Here is a 24,509-nt window from a genome sequence, read left to right as displayed (position 1 = left end):
AAATCAGATAGCTAAATGTTATCATTTTTGCATTTGAACTAATACAGCCTTGATATTTTAATATTTGGTTATTTGTATCTCCAGCTTCTCTTTGTTGAAGGTATGATTTATTAGCTCTTGTTTCTCTGTCAAAATGTTGCCTATGAAATTATAAATATTTTGGGGGGATTTTATGCAGTACTTTGTATTTATGAAGACTTTACCACTCCTGAATCAGTTTTTCTGAAATGATTAACAGCTCTTGTAACAAGGTTTATTTCCATCTGGCAACTTATTTCCTATCCTAACTCATGTACGTATATTAGACATTTAACAACAGGACTGCGGTCATTTAATGAAAATTGTACAGGAATGGAGCTTCTGCAGCATACATGTTAGAGCCATTTCAGTTATTTAGCCATATAGGACTCCCAGCACTGACCTGGTCAGGCATGTGCAACTACAGATTTGTGATTGGTTTGTTGTTTCTGTCTGTCATCAGAGCCATGACAAAGTTTTTTTTTTTGGTGGACTGTCATAAGTGGGGCCTGCAGCAGTGAAACTGGCATGTAGGGACACTGAAGTTTAAAGGCAGGGGGAACCGGTGTGGGGTACTGCAGAGTATGAACCAGAGCCTCATCTTCAGCCTGTAGTGCATCATGAGAGCAACGAGCATGGGACCAGTGAAGAGGTGCATTGTGTGAACAGGATGAGACAGACCAGTAGAGAGATGCATTGTGGGAATGGGGATAGGCTGACCATTGAAGAGGTGCATTGTGGGAACACTAAGAGACAGATCAGTGGAAAGGTGCATTGTGGGAACGGGGAACAGGGACCAGTGGAGAAGTGCACTGTGGGAACAGGGAGAGACAGACCAGTGGAGAAGTGCATTGTGGGAATAGGGAGAGACGGACCAGTGGAGAAGTGCATTGTGGGAATGAAGAGATGGACAATTAGATGTATCCTCAGTACAGTTAGGAGTACAACAGCCAGGTTGTGTTCTCTAGATCATGTTGGTGTGTGTAACAGTAGGCATTGTGGAATCTTAGTGGTACAACTGAGGAAATCAGATATGAGCAGGTAAACTGGTTGAACAGAACTGGCTTTGCAAAGACTACTGGGTGGAAAATTGAGGTCCTCTGAGGTCAAAACAGATGCTTTGTGATATGGGGTTCAGAGTGTTGAAGTTACATGTATTCAGTAATAAATTATTGTATTTGCTATAATACAAATTATTACTACTGCTAGTGATTGGGATGGCAGGTATGCCATCCCGCCAAGTTACGCTTTGGTTTCATTATACTACTACCACCACGTATTGTGGTACTACTAATATTCCTACTGCTGCTACTACTACTACTGATGATAATAATAATTATTGCCACCATCATAATTGCTTTGCTTTACTTGCAAATGCTAATCATTAGCTGCCATATTTGTATTGGGTGATAAAGAACTTTTGGGTTTATTATAGTCAGTTAATTGTTATTAATTGTTTATGAATGTCAATTAAAGGTTAATTGTAATAACAATAAATAGATCGGTCCTCAGGCTATGTTACGCATTGTATTGCCGAAAAAACAAGCGCAAATTTGAACTTCGGTTAGCAAGTAAAAGTGTGTGCTTCGCTTACAAACACGCGTATTACACACACGCACAGAAATATGCCGACACACTCTGTGACACGGTAGGCCCGTTAGGGGCATGATTCAGCGGGATGTTGCGAACATTCGCTGAAAACGGCACGGTCTCCACTCAGCGCCTCTCTACCGCCCGTAAAACGAGAGAGAATTTGGGAAAACGGCTCCGAACTCTGAGTGGAAATGAATAATAAATGCCGATAGGATCTGGCCGTTGCTTGCTAAGTAATAATTGTGTGCGTCTGTGCTTGGCGACGGAGGGGAGGAGTGTTGAAAGCTCGCGGCGAGGCCTGCTCTGAAGCCGGGCGCTAGATTTTCCCGCAGTACGGAGAGAAGAGTGGCTACAGCCACGGTGAGATGAATCTATAGAATTGGCTATACTTATCCGCGACTTGTGTCACTCACACTATTGCAACATCTCATATGTGTATCTCGTGAAACATATCACCGATAAACAACAAATAGCTATTTTTAGTCGCGAGCTGACTGGCTAGCCAACAGGCTACGAAGTCAAAATGACATCGATGTTTGTTTGGCTAGGTGGCTAGCTAGTTAGCCGGTTTTAGGTGTATCTTTAACGTTATCTTTATGAATTGCTTTTTTGTTTTTTGTTGACATTCGCCCAACCCGCGATAGCTCTAGGACGACTAATTTCGGTGGTTGGTTAGCTTGGTAACTAACGTTAGCGAGTTGTTCATTTAGTGAAACCAAGTATTTCACTCCCTTGGAAAGGGCCGTGTAACATTGTTTAGCTTTATAATTTAGCAACCTGGCTAGCATTAGGTGTCTAGTTAGGTAGCTGGTTGTGTAAAGCTTCTAGTCGGATTGTGCACTTCGTTAACGTTGACGTTATAGCTAGCTAGCAACTTACATTTTAGCTGCGTGTTTTGTCCCTGTTAGTCGTTTAGACTGTGTTCTGCGTGTTTATGTAGCCAGCTAGCTGGCAACCAGCTGCCCGTTTCTGAAATGGTATGGCGAGTAGTTATCGCTGTTCTGGTAATGTTCCATGATGATTTATTTTGTGGATTTCAGATGCCTTCTAGTTTCAATATTTGAATCTGTTTTTGTCGGTGACGAATATGTTTTGATGTACTGTCTTAAGTAATGCCGCACATGTAACAGATTTGCTGTAGTTTTGGGACGAAATTACGGGCAAGAGCTGTTCAGTGTGCGTCAGCGTGTTCGATATCTGTGCTAAAGGGATTCGTGAGAAACTGATTTTGTTTATCGTTCATTTATTTGTATAAGGATCTTGTGTTCTGTCGTATTTTAGTGTTATGTGTGGTACCGTGTATCGTCTGAATGCGGTTCACCCCGGTGGCACCATGTTGAATATTTCTTGAATAGGGGCCAGTGTAGTTTTCTGTTGGTGGACTTTCCAGTCATATCCATGGGTCCGTGCGCCAGACGGTAAGTAGGTTGACAGTGTGGACATAGCGATAGACAGGGAATTTGAATTAAATCGGAAACGCAAGTGGCGGGGGGGGGGGTTTCAGGTCAGTGATAGAAGGCTGAAGAGTAGTGATTTGAACCGCCCAGTGTTACAAATCTTATTGATTCGACTTGACAACCTCGGCCCCCAATATATTTTTTTTGTGCCCGCTTCTATTCTCAGTGCATACTGTGGTTTAATTTCATCAAGAAGCTCTTCAGTCACTGCAGAACTCTGGCCTAGTAAAGAAAAGAGAAGTGTGTGTATGTATGTGAGAAAGTGTTTGATCTGCTCTTGTGTGAGTTTGTGCATACTGACATATTTCCGATTCTTATATCATCACTTTTGTTTTTCATTTGGCCTCTGTACTGGTGTCAAGAGAATTTGCTTGTGTATAGTCTCTAAGGTGCTGCCACCTAGGGGTTGGAGGTTGGATCAGACCTGTATTGATGACAGTATGTATGTACAGGGGGGCTGGTATCAAGTGCATTGTATATTTTTTGTAGCAACTTGTAGGCTAAGTCAAGGTGGCTGTACATTAAGTTCCATACAAGCCAAAGCCAGTTTGATTCCCCCTCCTGTGAGGAGCTTTTAAGAGTGTAATGAGTGTAATGACCCTGCAAGCTCGGTGAATGTCGGTAAATGGCAGTGGACTGGGAGACTGCTGATGACATACGGTCTCAATTCTTACAGTGGCAGTTCTCAGGTCTGCCTCTCCTTATGCGGTGTCAGTGGGCCTCTCCCTGTGAAGGTGCTGTCCCCTTTTAAGTGCTTGTCCTTCTTATTCTTCTGTTCTTTGAGCCTGTGTGACGAAGTCTTGCTGCAGCAGCGCAGCGACAGCCTCTGCTCCTCGCTGCGCGCTGCCTGCGCGAATGCACCGCTACGGTCCCGCTGACGCGAGTTTGTTTCCAATGCTGGTCTTGCACCATCGTCATTGTTTTACTGTTGCTATAGTATAGGCTGGCCTAGGCAACTTGTTCATGAAAATTATTGGCAGTTTAGATGCAGGTGAATTTCTCGTCTGTACAGACACCTTTTGATCAGTACAGCCTTGCAGGACTTTGCAACTGAAGATGTGTATTTTATATTACTGTAGCCTATGTGCTGAGTTGTCAGTGCCATTTATGGTCTATAGACAGTTGCTTAGCTGTTTGCGCTACAGGCTGGTTTCCCCCTCTGCTCTTTGTGGATTGTCTGTTTAGATTACCTTATTGAAAAGAAAGAACTGTTTAGTCAAGGAAAACACAAATGTTTTGATTGTTGTGGTGATGGGGACGTACCTGTGTGACCTGACAGTACTGGTGCTGAATGCGGCTCTTTTTGGAGTGCTCCCACGTTTATAGTCCTTTCGCTGTCTGAAGGTTTTGTGAATGAAAGAGCACTGTGACACTATTGCTAAATCATTTACCATTGGAGTTTACAGCAGTGCAGTGATCATAATGAAAGCTATTTCACTTTGCCACTGTCAGTGTCCTCAATTAAACCTGTCTACTCTCTCTCTCACTTTCCCTTTCTCTCTCTCTTTCCCTCTACTCAGGAGCAGAATATAGAAACTAGTGACAATGAAAGTTGACAGAAGCAAGTTAAAGAAGACCCCCACAGAAGCGGTAAGTCGGTTTGCGTATTTCCGTCTCCACCCCTGTGCTCAGGTGCCCTTGTGCCGAGACTGGTCACTGGCCTAGTGGCAGAGAGCTGATCCTGGAACAGTTCTGCAAGTGTGCTCTCTCGTCATCAGTTTGCACGCTCCCTCGTGTTCACATGAGTTTCCTCCCACTCTGAAAGACATGCATGTCAGCTTAGGTGTACTACTGCCATTGCCGTTGACCGAGGCACAGGCATCAGACCTGGAGTTGGTCCCCAGGTGCTGCACTGTGACTGCTCCCTGCTCACTGCTCCTAAGTAGCTAGGATGGGTTAAATTCAGGGGGGATATTACCCCACGGGGTTACTGCTGCTTTCAAAACGCAGTCCAGTCCCAAACTGAAACTGTTAGGAGGTGTGATGGAAGTCCTGGAACGACTTAAATGGGATTTAGCAGTTTTTTACAGTCTAGCTCTTACTAGTTATTTCAGTACAATTGCAGGTGTCACACACGCAAGATACAGCAGCTGCACATTAGGAAAGTAAGAAGCACTGGAAGCCATTCACTTCTGGCCTCCAGTAGGGCTGTCGCTGTACCACATTGTGTGCGACTGTGAAAGTGGCCTTGAATTTATTATAGTGTGTGTTGTGTGCTGGTCTCCATCACTCTTCAGCCCACTGACTGCCAGATGCTGATTGTGTTTAGTGCTTATATAGTGTGTACTGCATTTAATTTACATCACTTTCTCCCCCTCCCATCCTGTCCTTCTCTCTTTCTTTTGTCTTTGTCCCTCCCTCTCTCTCCCTTTCTATGCCGGTCCTCTATCTTTTTCTCCGTCTTTTCCCCTCTCTCTCTCTCTCTCCCTCTCCCTTTCTGTCCGTCTTCTCTCTCTTTCTCTCCCTCCCTGTAGCCGACTGACTGCAGGACGCTGATAGAAAAGCTAAAAGGATGCAGTGATGACCAGCTGCTGCTGGAGCTCCAGCAAATCAAAACCTGGAACATCGGCAAGGTGAGGCACCGCCCACTTCGCCCGGGCGCGGAGCCACGTGACAGCCTCCCGCGTTCCCTCCTTCCGCAGGCATCTGTTTACAGCCCTCTGCATCTGGAGGAGCCTTGCGCCTCGAGCGAGCTGCAAATATCTTTCAAGATGTCTGTTCTTATGAACTCATGCCAAGATATTTTAAGAACCAAGGTTTGAGGAGGTGATGCTTTAAGGTGCATGCGGTTGCTGGGGTTTCGAAAGGCATCATGGGAGTGGCTCTCCCTTGGCGCCATGTGGGGTATAAGGCGCGACATCATCGGGAAGGTCACCCAAGGTGCCAGGCGGGGTTCTGAGTGAGGTGATGCTCGCTGGCGCGCTATTGGTCGTTTGCTAACTGTGGTTTCGCTCTCTCACGGCAGTGTGAGCTCTACCATTGGGTGGATCTGCTGGACCGGTTCGATGGGATCCTCTGTGACGCCGGGCAGACGGTTGAGGGCATGTCCTGGCTGCTGGTGTGCGACCAGCCGGATAGCACCCACCACCCGGAGAACACCCACCTCAAAGCCCTCCTGCTGGCTGTGCTCAACTTCACAGCCCTGCTCATAGAGTACAGCTTCTCCAGGCACCTATACAGTTCTATAGAGGTACGATCCCTGTGCCTTTGAAAACCACTGTAGACATACTGTACCTGTGCCCTGTAACATGACTATCTATGACTGATCTATCACACTACTTTATAGAGGTTCTGCACCTGTGATCTATCACGCAGTTCTGTAGAGGTGCTGTAGCTGTGATCTGTCACACAGCTCTGTAGCGGTGCTGTACCTGTGATCTATCACATAGCTCTGTAGAGGAGCTCTACTTGTGATCTATCACACTGCTTTATAGAGGTGCTGTACCTGTGATCTGTCACACAGCTCTGTAGAGGTGCTATACCTGTGATGTATCACAGCTCTGTAGAGGTACTGTACCTGTGTTCTGTCACACAGCTCTGTAGAGACTGTACCTTGCTGTGGTTATTAAGCTGACTAACTGTTGTTCCTCTATCCACATTTGCAGCACTTGACCACCCTGCTGGCATCATGTGACATGCAGGTGGTTCTGGCCGTGCTGAACCTGCTCTACGTTTTCAGCAAGAGGTCCAATTACATCACCAGGCTGGGCTCTGACAAGAGAGCCCCACTGCTGGCTCGCCTGCAGCACCTGGCAGAGGTGTGTGTGTGTGTGAGAGAGAGAGTGAGAGAGAGAGACAGAGACAGAGAAAGAAAGAAGTGTGTGAGAGTGGTGTGTGTGTGTGTGTGTGTGCGCGCGCGCGTGTGTTTGTGTGTGAGAGAGAGGTGTGTGTATGTGCGTGAGTGCATGCGTGTGAGAGAGAGAGATGCGTGTGTGTGTACGTGTGTTTGAAAGAGATAGAGCTGTGTGTGTGTGTGAGAGAGTGAGAGGGTGAGACAGAGACAAAGAAAGAAGTGTGTGAGAGTGGTGTGTGTGTGTGTGTGCGCGCGCGCGTGCGTGTGTTTGTGTGTGAGAGAGAGGTGTGTGTGTGTGTGCGTGATTGCATGCGTGTGTGAGAGAGAGAGAGAGATGCGTGTGTGTCTACGTGTGTTTGAAAGAGATAGAGCTGTGTGTGTGTGTGTGTGAGAGATGTGTATACCTCTATGTGTATCCGGTGGGGGTGACGTTGTGTCCTTTTGTGCAGAGTTGGGGAGGGAAGGAGAATGGCTTTGGTCTGGCTGAGTGCTGCAGAGACCTGCCGATGACGGTGAGTCATTTTTCCTTTATTATACTTCACGACACCCTGGTCCCTTTTTGCACCTACAGCTTCACTCTTACTGAGCTAATACGTCTGTCTGTAAAATTTCAGCCGTGAATATTCACTTTCTCCATCTTTTCTCTTAACGGTGCACAGAAGTATCCCCCCAGTGCCACTACACTACACTTTGAGTTCTACGCTGAGCCAGCGTCTGATGTCAAAGTGGAGAGAAAGGTACGCTGCTCCTCTTTTCTCACTGAGCTTCCCTGAAATGCATGGTGACCATGTGTGCTGTGTGATTTAGCTGTGTATCAGACCATCGGTCTGTGGATCTGTTTTCTCGTGATCACGCTTACTCTCTGTCTCTCTCTCGCTCCCTCTCTCTCACAGACGAGCAGCAACACATTACACTACATTCACATAGAACAGCTAGACAAGGTAAGTAGCTCTTTTTATTGCTATTATTAATGGGGATTTAAATGGGTTTTTATTGTTATTGACTTGCGTAGGAACTGGATTTAAGGAGTGGGCAGCCTTAGAAGATGATTCGTTTTTCTTGAAAGCAGTTCAGACAGCTGTGTGTGTGTGCGTGAGATGATTCATTTTTCTTGAAAGCAGTTCAGACCGCTGTGCGTGTGTCTGCGTGTGCGCGTGTGTGTGTGTGTGTGTGTTTGTGCGTGCAATACTGGATCAGAACAGAAGTGTCGCTTTATATTTTTAGGATGCAGATCGGTTGGTTAGGCAAGCTCATTTCAGATTTGTGTTTAAGGGCAGAGGGTGGCTGTGTCATGTGATGAATTAATGCGCTGATGTGCTTCTCTGTTCAGATATCAGAGAGCCCCTCCGAGATCATGGAGTCTCTGACCAACATCTACAGCATCCCCAAGGACAAGCAGACCCTGCTGTTCACACACATCCGCCTGGCGCATGGCTTCTCCACCCACAGGAAGCGGCTACAGGCCGTACAGGCCCGCCTGCACGCCATCTCTATACTGGGTGAGTTGGCCTGTTAGCCCGCCTGCATGCAATCTATACTGGGCGAGTTAGTCAGTTAGCCTGCCTGCATGCAATCTCTATACTGGGCGAGTTAGCCTGTTAGCCCGCCTGCATGCAATCTCTATACTGGGCGAGTTAGTCAGTTAGCCTGCCTGCATGCAATCTCTATACTGGGCGAGTTAGCCTGTTAGCCTGCCTGCATGCAATCTCTATACTGGGCGAGTTAGTCAGTTAGCCTGCCTGCACGCCATCTCTATACTGGGCGAGTTAGCCTGTTAGCCCGCCTGCACGCCATCTCTATACTGGGCAAGTTAACCTGTTAGCCTGCCTGCACGCCATCTCTATACTGGGCGAATTAGCCTGTTAGCCTGCCTGCACGCCATCTCTATACTGGGCGAGTTAGCCTGTTAGCCCGCCTGCACGCCATCTCTATACTGGGCGAGTTAGCCTGTTAGCCTGCCTGCACGCCATCTCTATACTGGGCGAGTTAGCCTGTTAGCCTGCCTGCACGCCATCTCTATACTGGGCGAGTTAGCCTGTTAGCCTGCCTGCACGCCATCTCTATACTGGGCGAGTTAGCCTGTTAGTCTGCCTGCACGCCATCTCTATACTGGGCAAGTTAACCTGTTAGCCTGCCTGCACGCCATCTCTATATTGGGCGAGTTAGCCTGTTAGCCTGCCTGCACGCCATCTCTATACTGGGCGAGTTAGCCTGTTAGCCTGCCTGCACGCCATCTCTATACTGGGCGAGTTAGCCTGTTAGCCTGCCTGCACGCCATCTCTATACTGGGCGAGTTAGCCTGTTAGCCTGCCTGCACGCCATCTCTATACTGGGCGAGTTAGCCTGTTAGTCCGTGTGAACGGCATCTCTATTCTGAGTGAGTTAGCCATTATTGCATTCAATAATTATCATTGTGGTATATTGCCCAGCCCTATTGTGTGTACTGTATAACTTTGTGTGGGTGTTGTATAGCTGTGTGCAATGTTTGTTTTTTTTTTTTGCACACAGTGTATTCCAATGCACTCCAGGAGACGGCCAACAGCATCCTATACAACGGATTGATAGAGGAGCTGGTGGATGTGCTGCAGATCACAGACAAACAGCTGGTGGTGAGAGGAGTTAGCATAGACTGCCCTCCATTCTTTTTTCCACTTTCTTGCGATTCCCTGTTGGGTATGAAAAATTGGGTGCTGGGAGGAGGTATGCCAAACTGAGAAGCTGAAACGCTGTCTGATTAAATGGTATGCATGTAAAGCAGCTTGGCTTCAATACTATTTACTGAATTAAACAGTAAAAATGTTGATAGGTGTTTTGTTTTCACCTGGCAAAGGATGTACATGAAATGAAAACATTGCCCATCAATGGTGGAAACGACAGTGTTGCGTGCAGGTTTATTCATGTCTGTCAGAAAGACCATAGAAATGTTTGGAAGTATCTGTTTCTAGCTTGATCTTTGGACAGAATAAGTAGACTCGGTTATAAGTTGTGGTTAGACGGGCACTTGTGTAGCTTGCCTGTGTTGGAGAGAAGAGTCGCCACACAGGCCCTGTGACTGAAAGGTCCTCTCTGTGTCAGGACATCAAGGCGGCCTCCCTGCGCACGCTGACCTCGATAGTCCACCTGGAGCGCACGCCCAAGCTGTCCAACATCATCGACTGCACCGGCACAGCCTCCTACCACGGCTTCCTGCCTGTGCTAGTGCGCAACTGCATACAGGCCATGATCGGTGAGTGTGTGTGTGTGTGTGTGCTAGTGTGCAAGTGCATACAGGCCATGATCGGTGAGTGTGTGTGTGTGTGTGTGCTAGTGCGCAACTACATACAGGCCATGATCGGTGAGTGTGTGTGTGCTAGTGTGCAAGTGCATACAGGCCATGATCGGTAAGAGTGTGTGTGTGGGTGTGCGCTAGTGCGCAACTGCATACAGGCCATGATCGGTGAGTGTGTGTGTGTGTGTGTGTGTGTGCTAGTGTGCAAGTGCATACAGGCCGTGATCGGTAAGAGTGCGTGTGTGTGCTAGTGCGCAACTGCATACAGGCCGTGATCGATAAGTGTGTGTATGTTTGTGTGTGCGCATGTGTTTGTGTGCATAGGAGAAGGGTGTGTGTTTGCTAAGGGAATGAGAGAGAGTGGTCTTAATATTTTTGTATATGTGAGTAGGGTTAGAAAAGTTCTGGTAAATTCCGGGAAACTTTCCATGGGAAGTTAAGCTTGGAAATTTCAGTATTAAATGTTAGCTTATAATAGTGAATCATTTTTGGGAAAAGTACACACAAAAAGGTACTTCTTGATGTTGTCATATTTTAGTTAAAATATACCCATTTAATGGTAATTCAGTTGCATTAACACCCTGCACTTTGCCTGCTTCTCAGTGCTGTCTTGTACCTTGTGGGCAGCCGTCCACATACACAGTGCATTCTCCCATCAGAGGGAACACCTTATTCTACATTCCTGATGTTTTTGTTGTTCAGTGAAAGAATCTCCAGCGAAAAGTAAACTCATTTAGTTAAAGTCTAACTCAAAACAAAATAGTTCTTTTTTTCTTCTTCTTGATTTCTGTTAGTAGGTTTTGTAATTGTCTGCTTATGATGAGGCAAAATGTTTGTGTATGCCTGTGCAAATAACCCCTACAATTTGCCTTATATTCCTGTAAATTCCTGCATATTCCTAGTTATTCCCATGGAAAGTTTCCACCCCTGAATTTTCCTGAAATTTTGCAACCTTTTCTATGTTTACATGCACACATGCTTTTCTGCTGATGTGTCCTGTTTGTGTGTTTCTGACGGTGTATGTGTGTTTTACTGATGGCCTATGCGTGTTTCTGTCTGTGTGTGTAGTGCTGATGGTCTGTGCGTGTTTCTGACTGCGTGTTTGTGATGGTGAGCCCTGTGTCTGTGTTTCTGATGGCTTGTGTCCTGTGTCGTCCCTCTCAGACCCCCTGATGGAGCCCTACCCCCATCAGTTTGCCACGGCCCTCTTCTCCTTCCTGTACCACCTGGCCAGCTACGACGCCGGGGGAGAGGCCCTGGTGTCCTGTGGCATGATGGAGGCCCTGCTCAAGGTGAACCTCTCTTCACCCACCTCTCTCCTCTCTCTCACCTCTCTCCATCTCCTATTTCATTCAGCTCTCTCCCCCCGCCCCCTCTTTTACTTGTTTCTCTACCCTCTCTTTCATCTATATTTCCCTTCTCCCTTCCCTATTGCCTCTCCTTTTTGTCTTTCTCTGACTCTTTCACCTTGTTCTCTCACTCTTTCACTTGTCTATTTTTCTTTCTCACTTTCACCTATCTCCCTCCCTTCTTTATTTTACCTGTCTCCCTGCCCTTTTAACTCATCTCTCCACTCTTTTTTGACTCCAGTCTCTCTCTTGCTGTTTTGTGGTGCCTCAGGTGATAAAGTTCCTGGGTGACGAGCAGGATCAGATCACCTTTGTGACGCGAGCGGTCAGAGTGGTTGACCTCATCACCAACCTGGACATGGCCGCTTTCCAGTCACACAGCGGCCTTACCATCTTCATCTGCAGGCTGGAGGTACGGGAGCCCCGACCACCGCACCCCCACAGGGACCCCTGCCTGGTAATGGCACCCTGTCACCTCTCTCTCTCTCTCTCTTTCTCAGCATGAGGTCGACCTCTCCAGGAAAGAGTGTCCTTTCGTCATCAAGCCAAAGACCCAGAGGCCGGGCACGGCTGCTGAAACCGAAGACATGGACACAGACATGGAGGGTGAGTCTGCCCCCCCTCGCACACGCTCACACGCGCGCACACGCTCACACGCGCGCACCCACTCACAGATGCGCACAGTAATTTCACCTTGGAGAGCTCTGCGAGAGGTAAGATGTCTGGTTCTGTGCCTCACTGATGACCGTTATCCTGCTGTTTTACAGTCTCCGACGTTGCCATGGAGAGCAGCCCAGGGCCCTCGACCTCTGCCGAGCCCAGACCAGACGTTGAAAGCCGAGCGCAGAGCAGCACTGCATACACGCCTAGAGCAGGTAAATGCACATCTGCTCATGTGCACGCACTATGCACTTACACACACAGAGACATGCAAACACACATGCACACAGACGCACACACAGACATGCGCACGCAGACGCCCACACAGACACGCACACATGCATGCACACACACACACACACACGCCATCAAGCCAAAACACATGGGCTCTGAACCGAGTGGCATCATGCCGTTAATTTGAATGTATGGTGTCCTGAGTAACTTTGAATGTGTTGCATCTGGGTGGTAATATCAGTGTACGCCACGCCAGTACGGAGGGATTCATATGGATTTGTGTTGGGGTGACATCATCAACGTATGTCAATGTGAATATGTTCCCAGGAGTGCAGTGCATCCCCCAGAGGGCCGCTCTGTTGAAGTCCATGCTGAACTTCTTGAAGAAAGCCATTCAGGACCCTGCCTTCTCTGATGCCATTCGCCATGGTGGGTCACCTGACTCTTTAACTTGCTCTCTTTGAAACATAGTCATGCTCATTAAGGCTGTTGATTGAAACAAATGATACTGTAGTAGTCTTTATAACAGCAATGTCTGAGAATGTGAATATGCATAATGTCTGTTTGCTGTTCCTCTTGCAGTAATGGACGGGTCCCTGCCTACCTCACTGAAACACATCATTAGTAACGCGGAGTACTATGGCCCTTCTCTATTCCTGCTGGGTGAGTACTGCACTCAGCACAGAGTTATGGCTCAGTCTAGTACTGAGTATGTGAGTTGGGAGTCAGTACTTTGAGTAGTTTGATTCAGTACTGTGGTGAGTACTCAGAGTTAGGATTCTGGACTGTGGTTCATACTCAGCACTGAGATTTAGATTCTGTCAGAGTTAGGAAATGTAGAAGTGTGACAGAGCTTGAAGCATGTTAGAATCGGCTGATTCGCTGTTGTCCCTAACGCCGTCTCCCTCTCTCTCTCTCTCTACGCAGCGACGGAGGTTGTGACGGTGTTCGTGTTCCAGGAGCCGTCCCTCCTGTCCTCCCTGCAGGACAACGGCCTGACGGACGTCATGCTGCACGCGCTGCTCATCAAAGACGTGAGTGGGCCAATCGGAGCGCTGCGCGGCGGTGTGCGTCTCTCTCTCTGCCTCTCACTCTCCCTCCCTCCCCCTTTTTGTCTCTCCCTCTCTCTTCTCCACTCACAGTTTCTCTCCCTGCAGGTTCCCGCCACCCGGGAGGTGCTGGGGTCGCTGCCCAACGTGTTCAGCGCGCTGTGCCTCAACGCTCGCGGCCTGCACTCCTTCGTCCAGTGCCAGCCGTTCGAGCGCCTCTTCAAGGTGCTGCTGTCGCCCGACTACCTGCCCGCCATGCGCCGCCGCCGCAGCTCCGACCCGCTCGGTGAGACAGAGAGAGAGTGTGTGTGTGTGAGAGAGAGAGAGAGAGAGTGTGTGTGTGTGTGTGTGTGAGAGAGAGAGAGAGAGAGAGAGAGTGTGTGTGTGTGTGAGTGAGAGAGAGAGAGAGAGTGCGTGTGAGTGTGTGTATGTGCGTGTGTGTGTCTGTATGTGTTGTGAGTTTGTGTGTGTGTGTCTGTGTTTGTGTGTGCGTTTCTGTCTGTGTGAGAGAATGACAGGAGGCACTGTGTGTGTGTGTGTGCAGGTGTTGCAGGACTCTGTGTTACAGGGCTAAATGTGCTGATATTGGACTGGATGTGTGTGTTACATGGCTGCTGGACTCTGTGTGTAAATGTGTATGTATTACCATCCTGTGTGTGTATTGTTTGTGTAAGTGTGCTTGTGTTACAGTACTGTGTGTGTGTTACAGGAGACACTGCATCTAATCTGGGGAGTGCTGTGGATGAGCTGATGAGGCACCAGCCCACCCTGAAGACTGACGCCACCACCGCCATCATCAAGGTGAGAGGGGCGTGGCTGGGAGAAACACTGCTCATTATAACAAGGGCACCACAACATACACAATCTCACTCACATCTCTCTGCTGCCCCCTACAGCTGCTGGAGGAGATCTGCACCCTGGGTCGGGCCGCCGAGTACATCTGCCAGAAACCGTCCATCCAGAAGGCGGACGGGTCTGTGTCAGCGCCCCCAGCCCGGTCCAGCCACGCCGCGGAAGAGGCCTCCAGCGAAGATGAAGAGGAGGAGGAGGCGCTGCACTCCTTCACCCAGCAGGGGGAGCCAGAGAGCAACAGGCAGTCAGTTTAACCATTTATTTGCTGGGTTTTTGCTCTTCGTTTGTATAGTGAGAGCTGTGTGTCTGTGTCTGTGTCTGTGTGTGGATTATGAGCAATGCGTTTGTGTTTCAGGATCGTTGGCACTGAGGAGCGCATTCCCATTCCTCTGATGGACTACATCCTGAACGTAGTGAGTATCGTCATGAGTACACGAGTGTGGATCATTCTCTAGCCTCGCAAACCATTCAAATGAATTTAAACCCATGAAACAAAAGTCCCCTTAATGTAATCAGCCTGGTTTAATGGTTTATTTGAGGTTCATTTACAGACCGCATCAGTGAGCTGTGCTTTAGTGTAGTAATTGAATTGGCAAGTGATATAAGTGGACATATTCTCAACAACTGAAACCAAATAATATTTATTTATAGAGTATTTATGGTGCTGTGAATACAATGGAATACAGTGCCGATCTAACAATTTGACTACTAACTTATAGAAATTATGGACACACAGTATGCATGCAGTGTCCATCATTATAGGGAGAATCCCCTGTTGTATCTTGAGGGCATTATGGTCACAATTTGATTCTTTGGACCTAAAAATTGCAGACTGGATGTGTTCACAAGCCATAAAATAATTTGTTTAAGGATCCATTTGCATTCATTCATTCATTCATTCACAGAGTGCTATAATCACACGGCAAGCCCTGCTGTTTGTTCCTTGTTTGAGTTCAAGCCCTTTTCCTTGTGCGTCCTCCTGCAGATGAAGTTTGTGGAGTCGATCCTCAGCAATAACACCACCGATGACCACTGCCAGGAGTTTGTGAGTCAGAAGGGGCTACAGCCGCTGGTGTCCATCCTGGGGCTGCCCAACCTGCCCATCGACTTCCCCACCTCTGCTGCCTGCCAGGCGGTCGCTGGAGTCTGCAAGTCCATACTGGTGAGAACGGAAGTGCAGTATGCACTCAGGGACAGAAAGCAGGACCACAGACCAGAATGTACCCCAAAAGACCAAGGATATTAAAATAGTGTTCAGACAGACTGCACTTGTAGTTTTTCACTTTGGGTATAGCAGTACTTTCTGTGGGGTGTGTTGGGTACAGAATTATGAGTGTAAAGTTCAGGGGGTGTGTTGGGTACAGCAGTGTGAGTGTAAAGATCTGGGGGTAGAATTGGGTTTAACAGTGCCAGTTATAAAGGTGTTTTCCTTGTTGCAGACCCTGTCCCACGAGCCCAAGGTCCTGCAGGAGGGCCTGTGTCAGCTGGACCTGATCCTGACGGCGCTGGAGCCCCTGCATCGGCCCATCGAGGCCCCCGGAGGCTCCGTGCTGCTGCGCGAGCTCGCCACCGCCAGCCATGTGACCGACGCCACGCTGTCGGCCCGCGCCACGCCCCTGCTGCACGCGCTCACCGCCGCGCACGCCTACATCATGATGTTCGTCCACACCTGCCGAGTCGGACAGGTGAGGCTCAGGGCTGTTGGGTTTGCGTGGTGTCCTTTTGTATGAGCGTGAGAGAGAGTATGCTTTCAGACGTGTGTGTGTGTGTGTCTGTGTCTGTCAGTGTGTGTGTGTGTGTGTGTGTGTGTATCTGTGTCTGACGGTGTCCTCTCTCTCCTTGCAGAGTGAGATCAGGGTGATCTCGGTGAACCAGTGGGGTTCCCAGCTGGGCCTGACGGTTCTGAACAAGCTGAGCCAGCTGTACTGCTCTCTGGTGTGGGAGAGCACGGTCCTGCTGTCCCTCTGCACGCCCAACAGGTCAGATTCACTCGCTTGATAGCGCTTTTCATTTATACAACACCACCTGTGGTGCTGAGCAGCCAGTCTTTAATTCCAATGTGTTTGTGCAGTTAAGCCGATTCTAACATCGGCTTAAGCGAGATCCAAATGATTTGTATTTTGCTCGGTAGAAAACTGGGGGAAGTGATTTATTTTATTTCTGTTGGTTAGCAGTTACATATTTCCGTTGGGAATGTTTTACATCTCTGTAACTGAGGGAGGTTGGGATGCCTTTGTATTTGTCTTGGCGAAAGGTTGTTTGTCTGATGAACTCTCTCTGCTGCTGCAGTCTGCCCCCGGGGTGCGAGTTTGGCCAGGCCGACATGCTGAAGCTGGTGCCCAAAGAGGAGAGGCCGGCCGGCAGCACAGCGCCCCCTGCTGCTCCGGGTGTCCGGAGGACAGGTCGTGAGTCTTGCACATGCTCAGTACTGCTCATTTCCCTGAGCCTAACCTTAAGAGTTAGACCAGCGGTTCCATTGTGTCTGAGGTCGCTACTAATGTATTTAAAAGGAAGTGCCACTATTGCAAATTACAACCAATAAATGTTACGTAAAAGAGTGCGCAGGTGCTGCTAGATGCACAGATAACCCAATTTAAGCGATAACAATTATGTTGCCTGTAAGTGAATGGCTGCCCCCTGCAGTGCAGAACAGTACCTACTTGCTGGTAACAGGCCCTTGTAGCTGCTGTAGCTTGCAGTCATGTTTTCCCCATGCTGTCTCTGTACTGATCTGGTTCCCGTCCCATCCTGCAGAGGTGGAGAGCGAGGGAGTGGGCGTGGACACGTCGGCCCAGGGCCTGCTCGAAGGCATGGGGCTGGACGGCGACACGCTGGCCCCCATGGAGACGGACGAGCCCACAGCCACCGACCCCAAAGCCAAGCCCAAACTCACCCCGGCCATGGCCGCCCGCATCAAACAGATCAAACCACTGCTCTCAGGTCAGTGCACATGCCGATGCGTTTTGTGTAGGCGTGTGTTTATCTGTGCGTGTAAAAGTGTACAACAAGTTGAACGGGGTGCATATTGATTGAAATTGTATTGAACGTGCCCATATACCTAGTCTGTATTCACATCCATACGTGTCCGTGTTTGTGTGTGTCTGAAATCGCTCCCTCTCTCTGTCCCCTCCCAGCCTCCTCCCGTTTGGGCCGGGCCCTGGCCGAGCTCTTCGGGCTGCTGGTGAAGCTCTGCGTGGGCTCCCCGGTGAGGCAGCGCCGCTCCCACCACGCCCCCAGCACCGGCACCGCTCCCACGCCCGCCGCCCGTGCCACGGCCTCCTCCCTCACCAAGCTGCTGACCAAGGGCCTGAGCTGGCAGCCACCCCCCTACACGCCCACCCCTCGTTTCAGGTGAGAGATCTGCTGGAGGAGTACTGTCCTAACTGGGCCCTGGCACTCAACCATGAATTACTGCTTTTCAGAGATAGGAGACAGAAGTCAGGAAAACAAACTTTGTATACTTGCTGAGGTTTGAAAGTCAGCTTGCAGGGAGCTGGAACTTGGCAGTGAATAAACAAGAGAAAGCTTACTTTGCATATTTTGCCATAAAGGAGAAAAAAAACAGTCCAGGGGCTTGCAAGAATATGGCTTAACATCAGTCATTCCCCCATTGCACTCTTTGGCTCATTTCTGGGGTCATTCACAGATGAAAATTCTTGTAAATAGAGCGAACACTCATTTAAAAACCCTGCCAGCAGACGTTTTGCAAACATGTCCTATTATTGAATGCCTTATCACTTTGAACTGCTACGCGTTTGCAAGTTGTGTGTAGCCACTGGTGCACCAGGGCTCTTAAAAATAATTTGCTCTCAACAGGATAGACTTGTAATTAAAGGGTGAATTAAAACAAAGAGAGAGGCTGTACTTACAGCGATGCCTCCCGCCTCTTCCCTCTCCCTCCTCCCTGCAGACTGACCTTCTTCATCTGCTCGGTGGGGTTCACGTCCCCGATGCTGTTCGATGAGAGGAAGTACCCCTACCACCTCATGCTGCAGAAGTTCTTCTGCTCAGGAGGACACGACGCGCTCTTCGAGTGAGTCAGCAGGCCGCTGTTCCCTCCCGCTGTTCCCCACCTACACTGCTGAAGCGTCTCGCACACTGTTTTCCCCCCGCCTCCCCGGGACAGGGAACAGTCATTCAGGCCAGGGATACGCGCATCAGGGCCTGGAGGCCGGCAGCACTGCTGGCTTTCATTCCCCTCTAATCAGGACCGATTTAAACCTGGGACACCAGATGAGTTAGATCTCCCAGCCCTCAGTGGGACCAATCGATCAATTAGCTGTGGGGTAGAAAAAAACCCAGCACTGCTGGCCTGGTGTCAGATTTGAGTTTGCCTGATTTAGGATGTTTCACTGCATTTTCACACAGTGTTGATGCAGCACACGGTCATGCTTGCTGTGCCTTAGCCTTTTCCCCCTCTGGCTTTTCTAACCCTTTGTCTCCGCTCCCGGCCGTGCTCAGGACCTTCAACTGGGCGCTGTCGATGGGCGGGAAGGTGCCGGTGTCGGAGGGCCTGGAGCACTTGGAGCTGCCGGACGGCACGGGCGAGTTCCTGGACGCCTGGCTGATGCTGGTGGAGAAGATGGTGAACCCCAGCACCGTGCTGGACTCGCCGCACGCCCTGCCCGCCAAGACGCCCGGCGCCACGCCCAGCACCACGCCCGCCGCCCCGCAGTTCAGCGCCCTGCGCTTCCTCATCGTCACGCAGAAGGTGAGTGTATGTAGAGGAACCCCTTTTGGGACCCCCATCCCTAGCTGCCACTTCGGCCCCCTTCCTTGCTTTCGTGAGATTTTTCATCTGAGCTTTGACCCTGCTGCTTTTTGAATGACAGGAAACGGACGTGTTTCTCGAATAGTGCCGTGTGCTAATTGAATTAAGTACGATTTCAGCCATTCGTAAAAATGCAGACCATTGGAAAGTTTTTTTCAGTTGAACTTGATGTAAAATTCCTTTGGTATTTGGACATCAGCGTATAGTCCCATCTGTACACGTGCGTTTATGCACATGGTATTTCTGTGTGTGTGCTTATGAGACCCCCCTCCTCTCCCCCAGGCGGCCTTTAACTGCATCCGCAGCCTGTGGAACCGGCGGCCGCTGAAGGTGTACGGCGGCCGCATGGCCGAGTCCATGCTGGCCATCCTCTGCCACATCCTGCGGGGGGAGCCCACCATCCGCGAGCGGCTGGCCAAGGAGCGGGAGGGCGGGGCGCGGCCCGAGGAGGAGAGCACCGCCGCGGGGACCGGGGGCTCCAGCGCCCCGCCCGGAGCCGCCGGAGCAGGGACCGCGGGGGCCGGCACGGCCAGCACCGCCCCCCCAGCGGCAGGGACAGCTGAGGAAGGGACCGCCTCCACCCCCAGGAGGGAGCCCCAGGTCAACCAGCAGCAGCTCACGCAGGTACAGCGTCGGCTTCAGGACCCGGGGGCGCCATACTGTCCTCTCTGTGGTGCTTTGGAGTAGTGTGAAGTTAGAGCTGATGTCTATGGCAGCTGCATAACAGTTTGCTGAGTGGGGACTGAATATACAAAATTAGAGTGATTGGGAATTGGGACACCTGCCATTTCCTGTTCCCTTCTGCCACTTCCTGTTCTTCCCCGTTACCATTTCCTGTTCCCCTTTGCCATTTCTACTGACTTCAGAACTGATTGTGATCCTTCCCCAAGATGCTAACCACTCAAAGGAACTTGCTCGTCATCGTGGTCCTTTCCCCCCCCCCCCCCACCACTTCCTGTTTCCCTGCTGACACTTCCTTCTTCTGCCTCTCCAACAGCTGATGGACATGGGCTTCTCCAGAGAGCACGCAATGGAGGCCCTCCTCAACACCAGCACCATGGAGCAGGCCACCGAGTACCTGCTGACTCACCCCCCGCCCATGCTGAGCGGAGTTGCCCGGGTACGACTGGAGACGCTCACAAGCGCACACGTACACACGTATACACATGCTTGTTAGCTGGTTGTACTTCGTATCCGATGATGACCATCTTCTTGTATTCATGGGTCTTTTGGTGGCTATATAGTCAGTTCCTGGACACGCTGCTACAGTTGCAGACTAGGCATGTAAATGACCAAAGGATGCTTTAGTCTGCTTTGGATCTCATCATCCCTTGTGCAGTTGTCGAATATTACACGCGCCCACACACACACACACACACTGGGAACTCTGACTTCTCTCCTTTATTACCAGGGATTGTATTCATTGTGTTGGTGTTTGGATGTGTTGCAGTCTGTTTGGCAGTATATGCCGATGTATTTCCTGTCAGCAAAGCATTTTTAATTTGATTGACAGCTTAAGTCAAGCTACAGGGCAGTCTTTGTAATGTGAAGTCAGAACCATATTGTAGAGCTCTGAGCCTCCATCTGTTCATGCACACTCCTACACACTGTATAGTTCAGTCAGATGGTGGGTCATTGTTAAGCTTGTGAATACTGTTGTCTGATGCAGGGTGTTGTAAGCATGCCTGTGCATACTGAAATGCACATGTGTTTGATCAGTGTTGTGCAGTTGATCTTGTGCTCTGCTGTGCATTGACTGTGGTGCTGTTGGTGTTTGTGTGTGCTGTAGGATCTGACCATGTCTGAAGAGGACCAGATGATGCGAGCAATCGCAATGTCATTGGGACAGGAAGTCAGCATGGAGCAGCGCTCTGACTCACCCGAGGTATATACACACTTACGCGCGCCCACACACACACCTACGCAGATACACACACACAGACACACGCCCACACTCACAACACACACACACACTCCCACACAGATACGCACACACACACACACACACACACACACACACTCCCACACAGATACACACACATACACACACACGCACACACACACACACATCCCCACACAGATACGCACACATACACACACACGCGCACACACTCCCACACAGATACACACACATACACACACACGCGCGCGCACACACACACACACACACACACATCCCCACACACATACACACACATACACACACACACACACTCACAACACACACACACACACTCCCACACAGATACACACACATACACACACACACACACACACTCCCACACAGATACACACACATACACACACTCCCACACAGATACATACACACACACACACACACACACACATCCCCACACAGATGCGCACACATACACACACACGCGCACACACACATCCCCACACAGATACACGCACACACACCCACTCACCTACTCACATGCACACGCACTCACACACACTCACACAAGCGCATACACATACACATCCCCACACAGAAACACACACACTCACACAAGCGCATACACACGCACCCACACGCATACACATACACATCCCCACACAGAAACACGCACACTCACACACGCTCTCCCCTCTCCCGCAGGAAGCGGCGCGGAGGCGGGAGGAGGAGGAGCGGCGGGCGCGGGAGCGGGCGGAGGAGGAGGAGGCGCGGTGTCTGGAGCGCTTCCTGGAGGCGGAGCCGCTGGACTCGGCCGAGCTGCACGCGTTCACAGACACCATGCTGCCGGGCTGCTTCCACCTGCTGGACGAGCTGCCCGACACCGTGTACCGCGTCTGCGACCTGCTCATGACCGCCATCAAGAGGAGCGGCCCCGAGTACCGCGACCTCATCCTCCGCCAGGTCGTCAACCAGGTAACCGCAGTGCCTCGGACGCCCGGAACGCCCGGCACAGGGAGCACCGTCTGCGGGTGTCCTGTCTTTATAGTGTCTCACCTCTCTCTCTCTCCCCGTCTCTCCTTCTCTTCCTCCTTTACATCTGTCCCCTACCCTTCACTTTCTCTGCACTCCCTCTCTCTCCTGCAGGTGTGGGAGGCAGCCGATGTCCTGATCAAAGCGGCTGTTCCTCTCACCACCAGCGACACAAAGACGGTGTCAGAGTGGACCAGTCAGATGGTCACCCTGCCGCAGGCCTCCAACCTGGCCACACGCATCCTCCTGCTCACCCTGCTGTTCGAGGTACGTGTGCTCACACACTTACACACTTACACACACACACAGGCGTGCGCACTCACGCAGACATGTGCACGCACACGCAGACACACGGAGGGGTTACTGATGGCCCTGGTTCCTCTCTGTTCCTCTGTTGTGCAGGAGCTGAAGCTGTCGTGCGCGCGCATTGTGGAGAGCAGCGAGATTCTGAACGTGCTGATTAAACTGCTGGAGGTGGTGCAGCCCACCCTGCAGGCTGCCAAGGAGCAGAAGGACGTTCAGACACCCAAGTGAGTTACTTCACCCGACATGCTATAGCTTATGCCCTATATCCAACACTATAACCTTCATCATACTTCATACTACTGTACCCTACACACTGTACACTATATCCTACACTGTACTCACTCTACTGTGCACCCTATGCCCTACATACTGCATGCTTCACACCCTATGTCATATAGTCTACATGCTTTACTCAATAACCTACACCCTATGCACTGTAAACCTATACCCTACAACCTATTACCAACACTGTATCCTATATACTATCCTACATCCTACACCCTATGCACTACAACCTTCATGGTTCACCCTACACCTGAATGCAGGGGTCCTCCACTCTGGCTGTGTGAAACTGCATTATTGGCCAGGAGCAGAGTAGGGGCCCTGTGCCCTGTACTGACTACCTCCTGTGCTTTACTCGATGGCCTTACACACGTGCTGAAGTCCTATCACCTTTAATCTACACACCACACCCTCTGCAGTCTACACACCACACCCTCTGCAGTCTACACACCACACCCTCTGCAGTCTACACACTACACCCTCTGCAGTCTACACACCACACCCTCTGCAGTCTACACACTACACCCTCTGCAGTCTACACACCACACCCTCTGCAGTCTACACACCACACCCTCTGCAGTCTACACACCACACCCTCTGAAGTCTACACACCACACCCTCTGCAGTCTACACACCACACCCTCTGCAGTCTACACACCACACCCTCTGCAGTCTACACACCACACCCTCTGCAGTCTACACACCACACCCTCTGCAGTCTACACACTACACCCTCTGCAGTCTACACACCACACCCTCTGAAGTCTACACACCACACCCTCTGCAGTCTACACACTACACCCTCTGCAGTCTACACACCACACCCTCTGCAGTCTACACACTACACCCTCTGCAGTCTACACACCACACCCTCTGCAGTCTACACACTACACCCTCTGCAGTCTACACACCACACCCTCTGCAGTCTACACACCACACCCTCTGCAGTCTACACACCACACCCTCTGCAGTCTACACACCACACCCTCTGAAGTCTACACACCACACCCTCTGCAGTCTACACACCACACCCTCTGCAGTGGCTTCACACCACACCCTCTGCAGTCTACACACCACACCCTCTGCAGTCTACACACCACACCCTCTGCAGTCTACACACCACACCCTCTGCAGTCTACACACCACACCCTCTGCAGTCTACACACCACACCCTCTGCAGTCTACACACTACACCCTCTGCAGTCTACACACCACACCCTCTGCAGTCTACGCACCACACCCTCTGCAGTCTACGCACCACACCCTCTGCAGTCTACGCACCACACCCTCTGAAGTCTACGCACTACACCTTCTGCAGTCTACGCACTACACCCTCTGCAGTCTACGCACCACACCCTCTGCAGTCTACACACCACACCCTCTGCAGTCTACACACCACACCCTCTGCAGTCTACGCACTACACCTTCTGCAGTCTACACACTACACCCTCTGCAGTCTACACACCACACCCTCTGCAGTAGCTTCACACCCTGTGTCCTCCTCAGCGGGGACAGACACTTAGACTTCCAGTGGATCCCCTGTCCTCCCCTCACTCGCTCTCTCCCTCTCTGTGCAGATGGATGACACCGGTGCTGCTGCTCATTGATTTTTATGAGAAGACTGCGGTCTCTTCCAAGCGCAGAGCGCAGATGAACAAGGTTGGTGTGTCTCGCTTTGGCTCGGGTGACTTTGAGGGCATAAAGTCCTGCCTTCTTCTTACCCTGCCGTCTCACTTTCTCCCTCTGTCCGCAGTACCTGCAGCCGAACGGTAATAACTGGCGTTGGTTTGACGACCGGTCGGGCCGCTGGTGCAGCTACAGCGCCAGCAACAACAGCACCATCGACTCGGCCTGGAGGGCCGGGGAGAGCAGCGTGCGCTTCACCGCAGGCCGCCGCAGATACACCGTGCAGTTCAACACCATGGTGCAGGTAAGAGTCTTTACTATA

General features: G+C 50.4%; 1 protein-coding gene across 1 annotated transcript in view; it reads left to right on the top strand.

Annotated features, from left to right (window-relative positions):
- The first annotated feature begins 4,582 nt into the window (after positions 1-4,582).
- huwe1 (HECT, UBA and WWE domain containing E3 ubiquitin protein ligase 1) overlaps positions 4,583-24,509 on the top strand; it is a 44,495-nt gene continuing 24,568 nt past the window's right edge. The window contains 37 exon segments of the mRNA XM_064298926.1: positions 4,583-4,658; positions 5,543-5,641; positions 6,034-6,258; positions 6,674-6,826; positions 7,311-7,373; positions 7,521-7,598; positions 7,755-7,802; positions 8,192-8,360; positions 9,370-9,470; positions 9,937-10,087; positions 11,294-11,421; positions 11,750-11,890; positions 11,979-12,084; positions 12,246-12,353; positions 12,700-12,801; positions 12,955-13,035; positions 13,300-13,406; positions 13,530-13,707; positions 14,131-14,222; positions 14,318-14,517; positions 14,629-14,686; positions 15,259-15,435; positions 15,713-15,958; positions 16,119-16,252; positions 16,563-16,675; positions 17,028-17,213; positions 17,408-17,624; positions 18,184-18,306; positions 18,735-18,984; positions 19,327-19,668; positions 20,042-20,164; positions 20,834-20,929; positions 21,647-21,916; positions 22,088-22,240; positions 22,376-22,503; positions 24,139-24,220; positions 24,315-24,491. Coding sequence (XP_064154996.1) covers positions 4,614-4,658; positions 5,543-5,641; positions 6,034-6,258; positions 6,674-6,826; positions 7,311-7,373; positions 7,521-7,598; positions 7,755-7,802; positions 8,192-8,360; positions 9,370-9,470; positions 9,937-10,087; positions 11,294-11,421; positions 11,750-11,890; positions 11,979-12,084; positions 12,246-12,353; positions 12,700-12,801; positions 12,955-13,035; positions 13,300-13,406; positions 13,530-13,707; positions 14,131-14,222; positions 14,318-14,517; positions 14,629-14,686; positions 15,259-15,435; positions 15,713-15,958; positions 16,119-16,252; positions 16,563-16,675; positions 17,028-17,213; positions 17,408-17,624; positions 18,184-18,306; positions 18,735-18,984; positions 19,327-19,668; positions 20,042-20,164; positions 20,834-20,929; positions 21,647-21,916; positions 22,088-22,240; positions 22,376-22,503; positions 24,139-24,220; positions 24,315-24,491 — 5,250 coding nt within the window. The 5' untranslated portion in view covers positions 4,583-4,613.

The sequence above is a fragment of the Anguilla rostrata genome, chromosome 11 (assembly GCF_018555375.3).
Source record: "Anguilla rostrata isolate EN2019 chromosome 11, ASM1855537v3, whole genome shotgun sequence".
Classification (NCBI taxonomy): domain Eukaryota; kingdom Metazoa; phylum Chordata; class Actinopteri; order Anguilliformes; family Anguillidae; genus Anguilla; species Anguilla rostrata.
The sequence above is the reverse complement of the archived record's forward strand: the minus strand, read 5'-3'. Positions and strand labels throughout refer to the sequence as shown.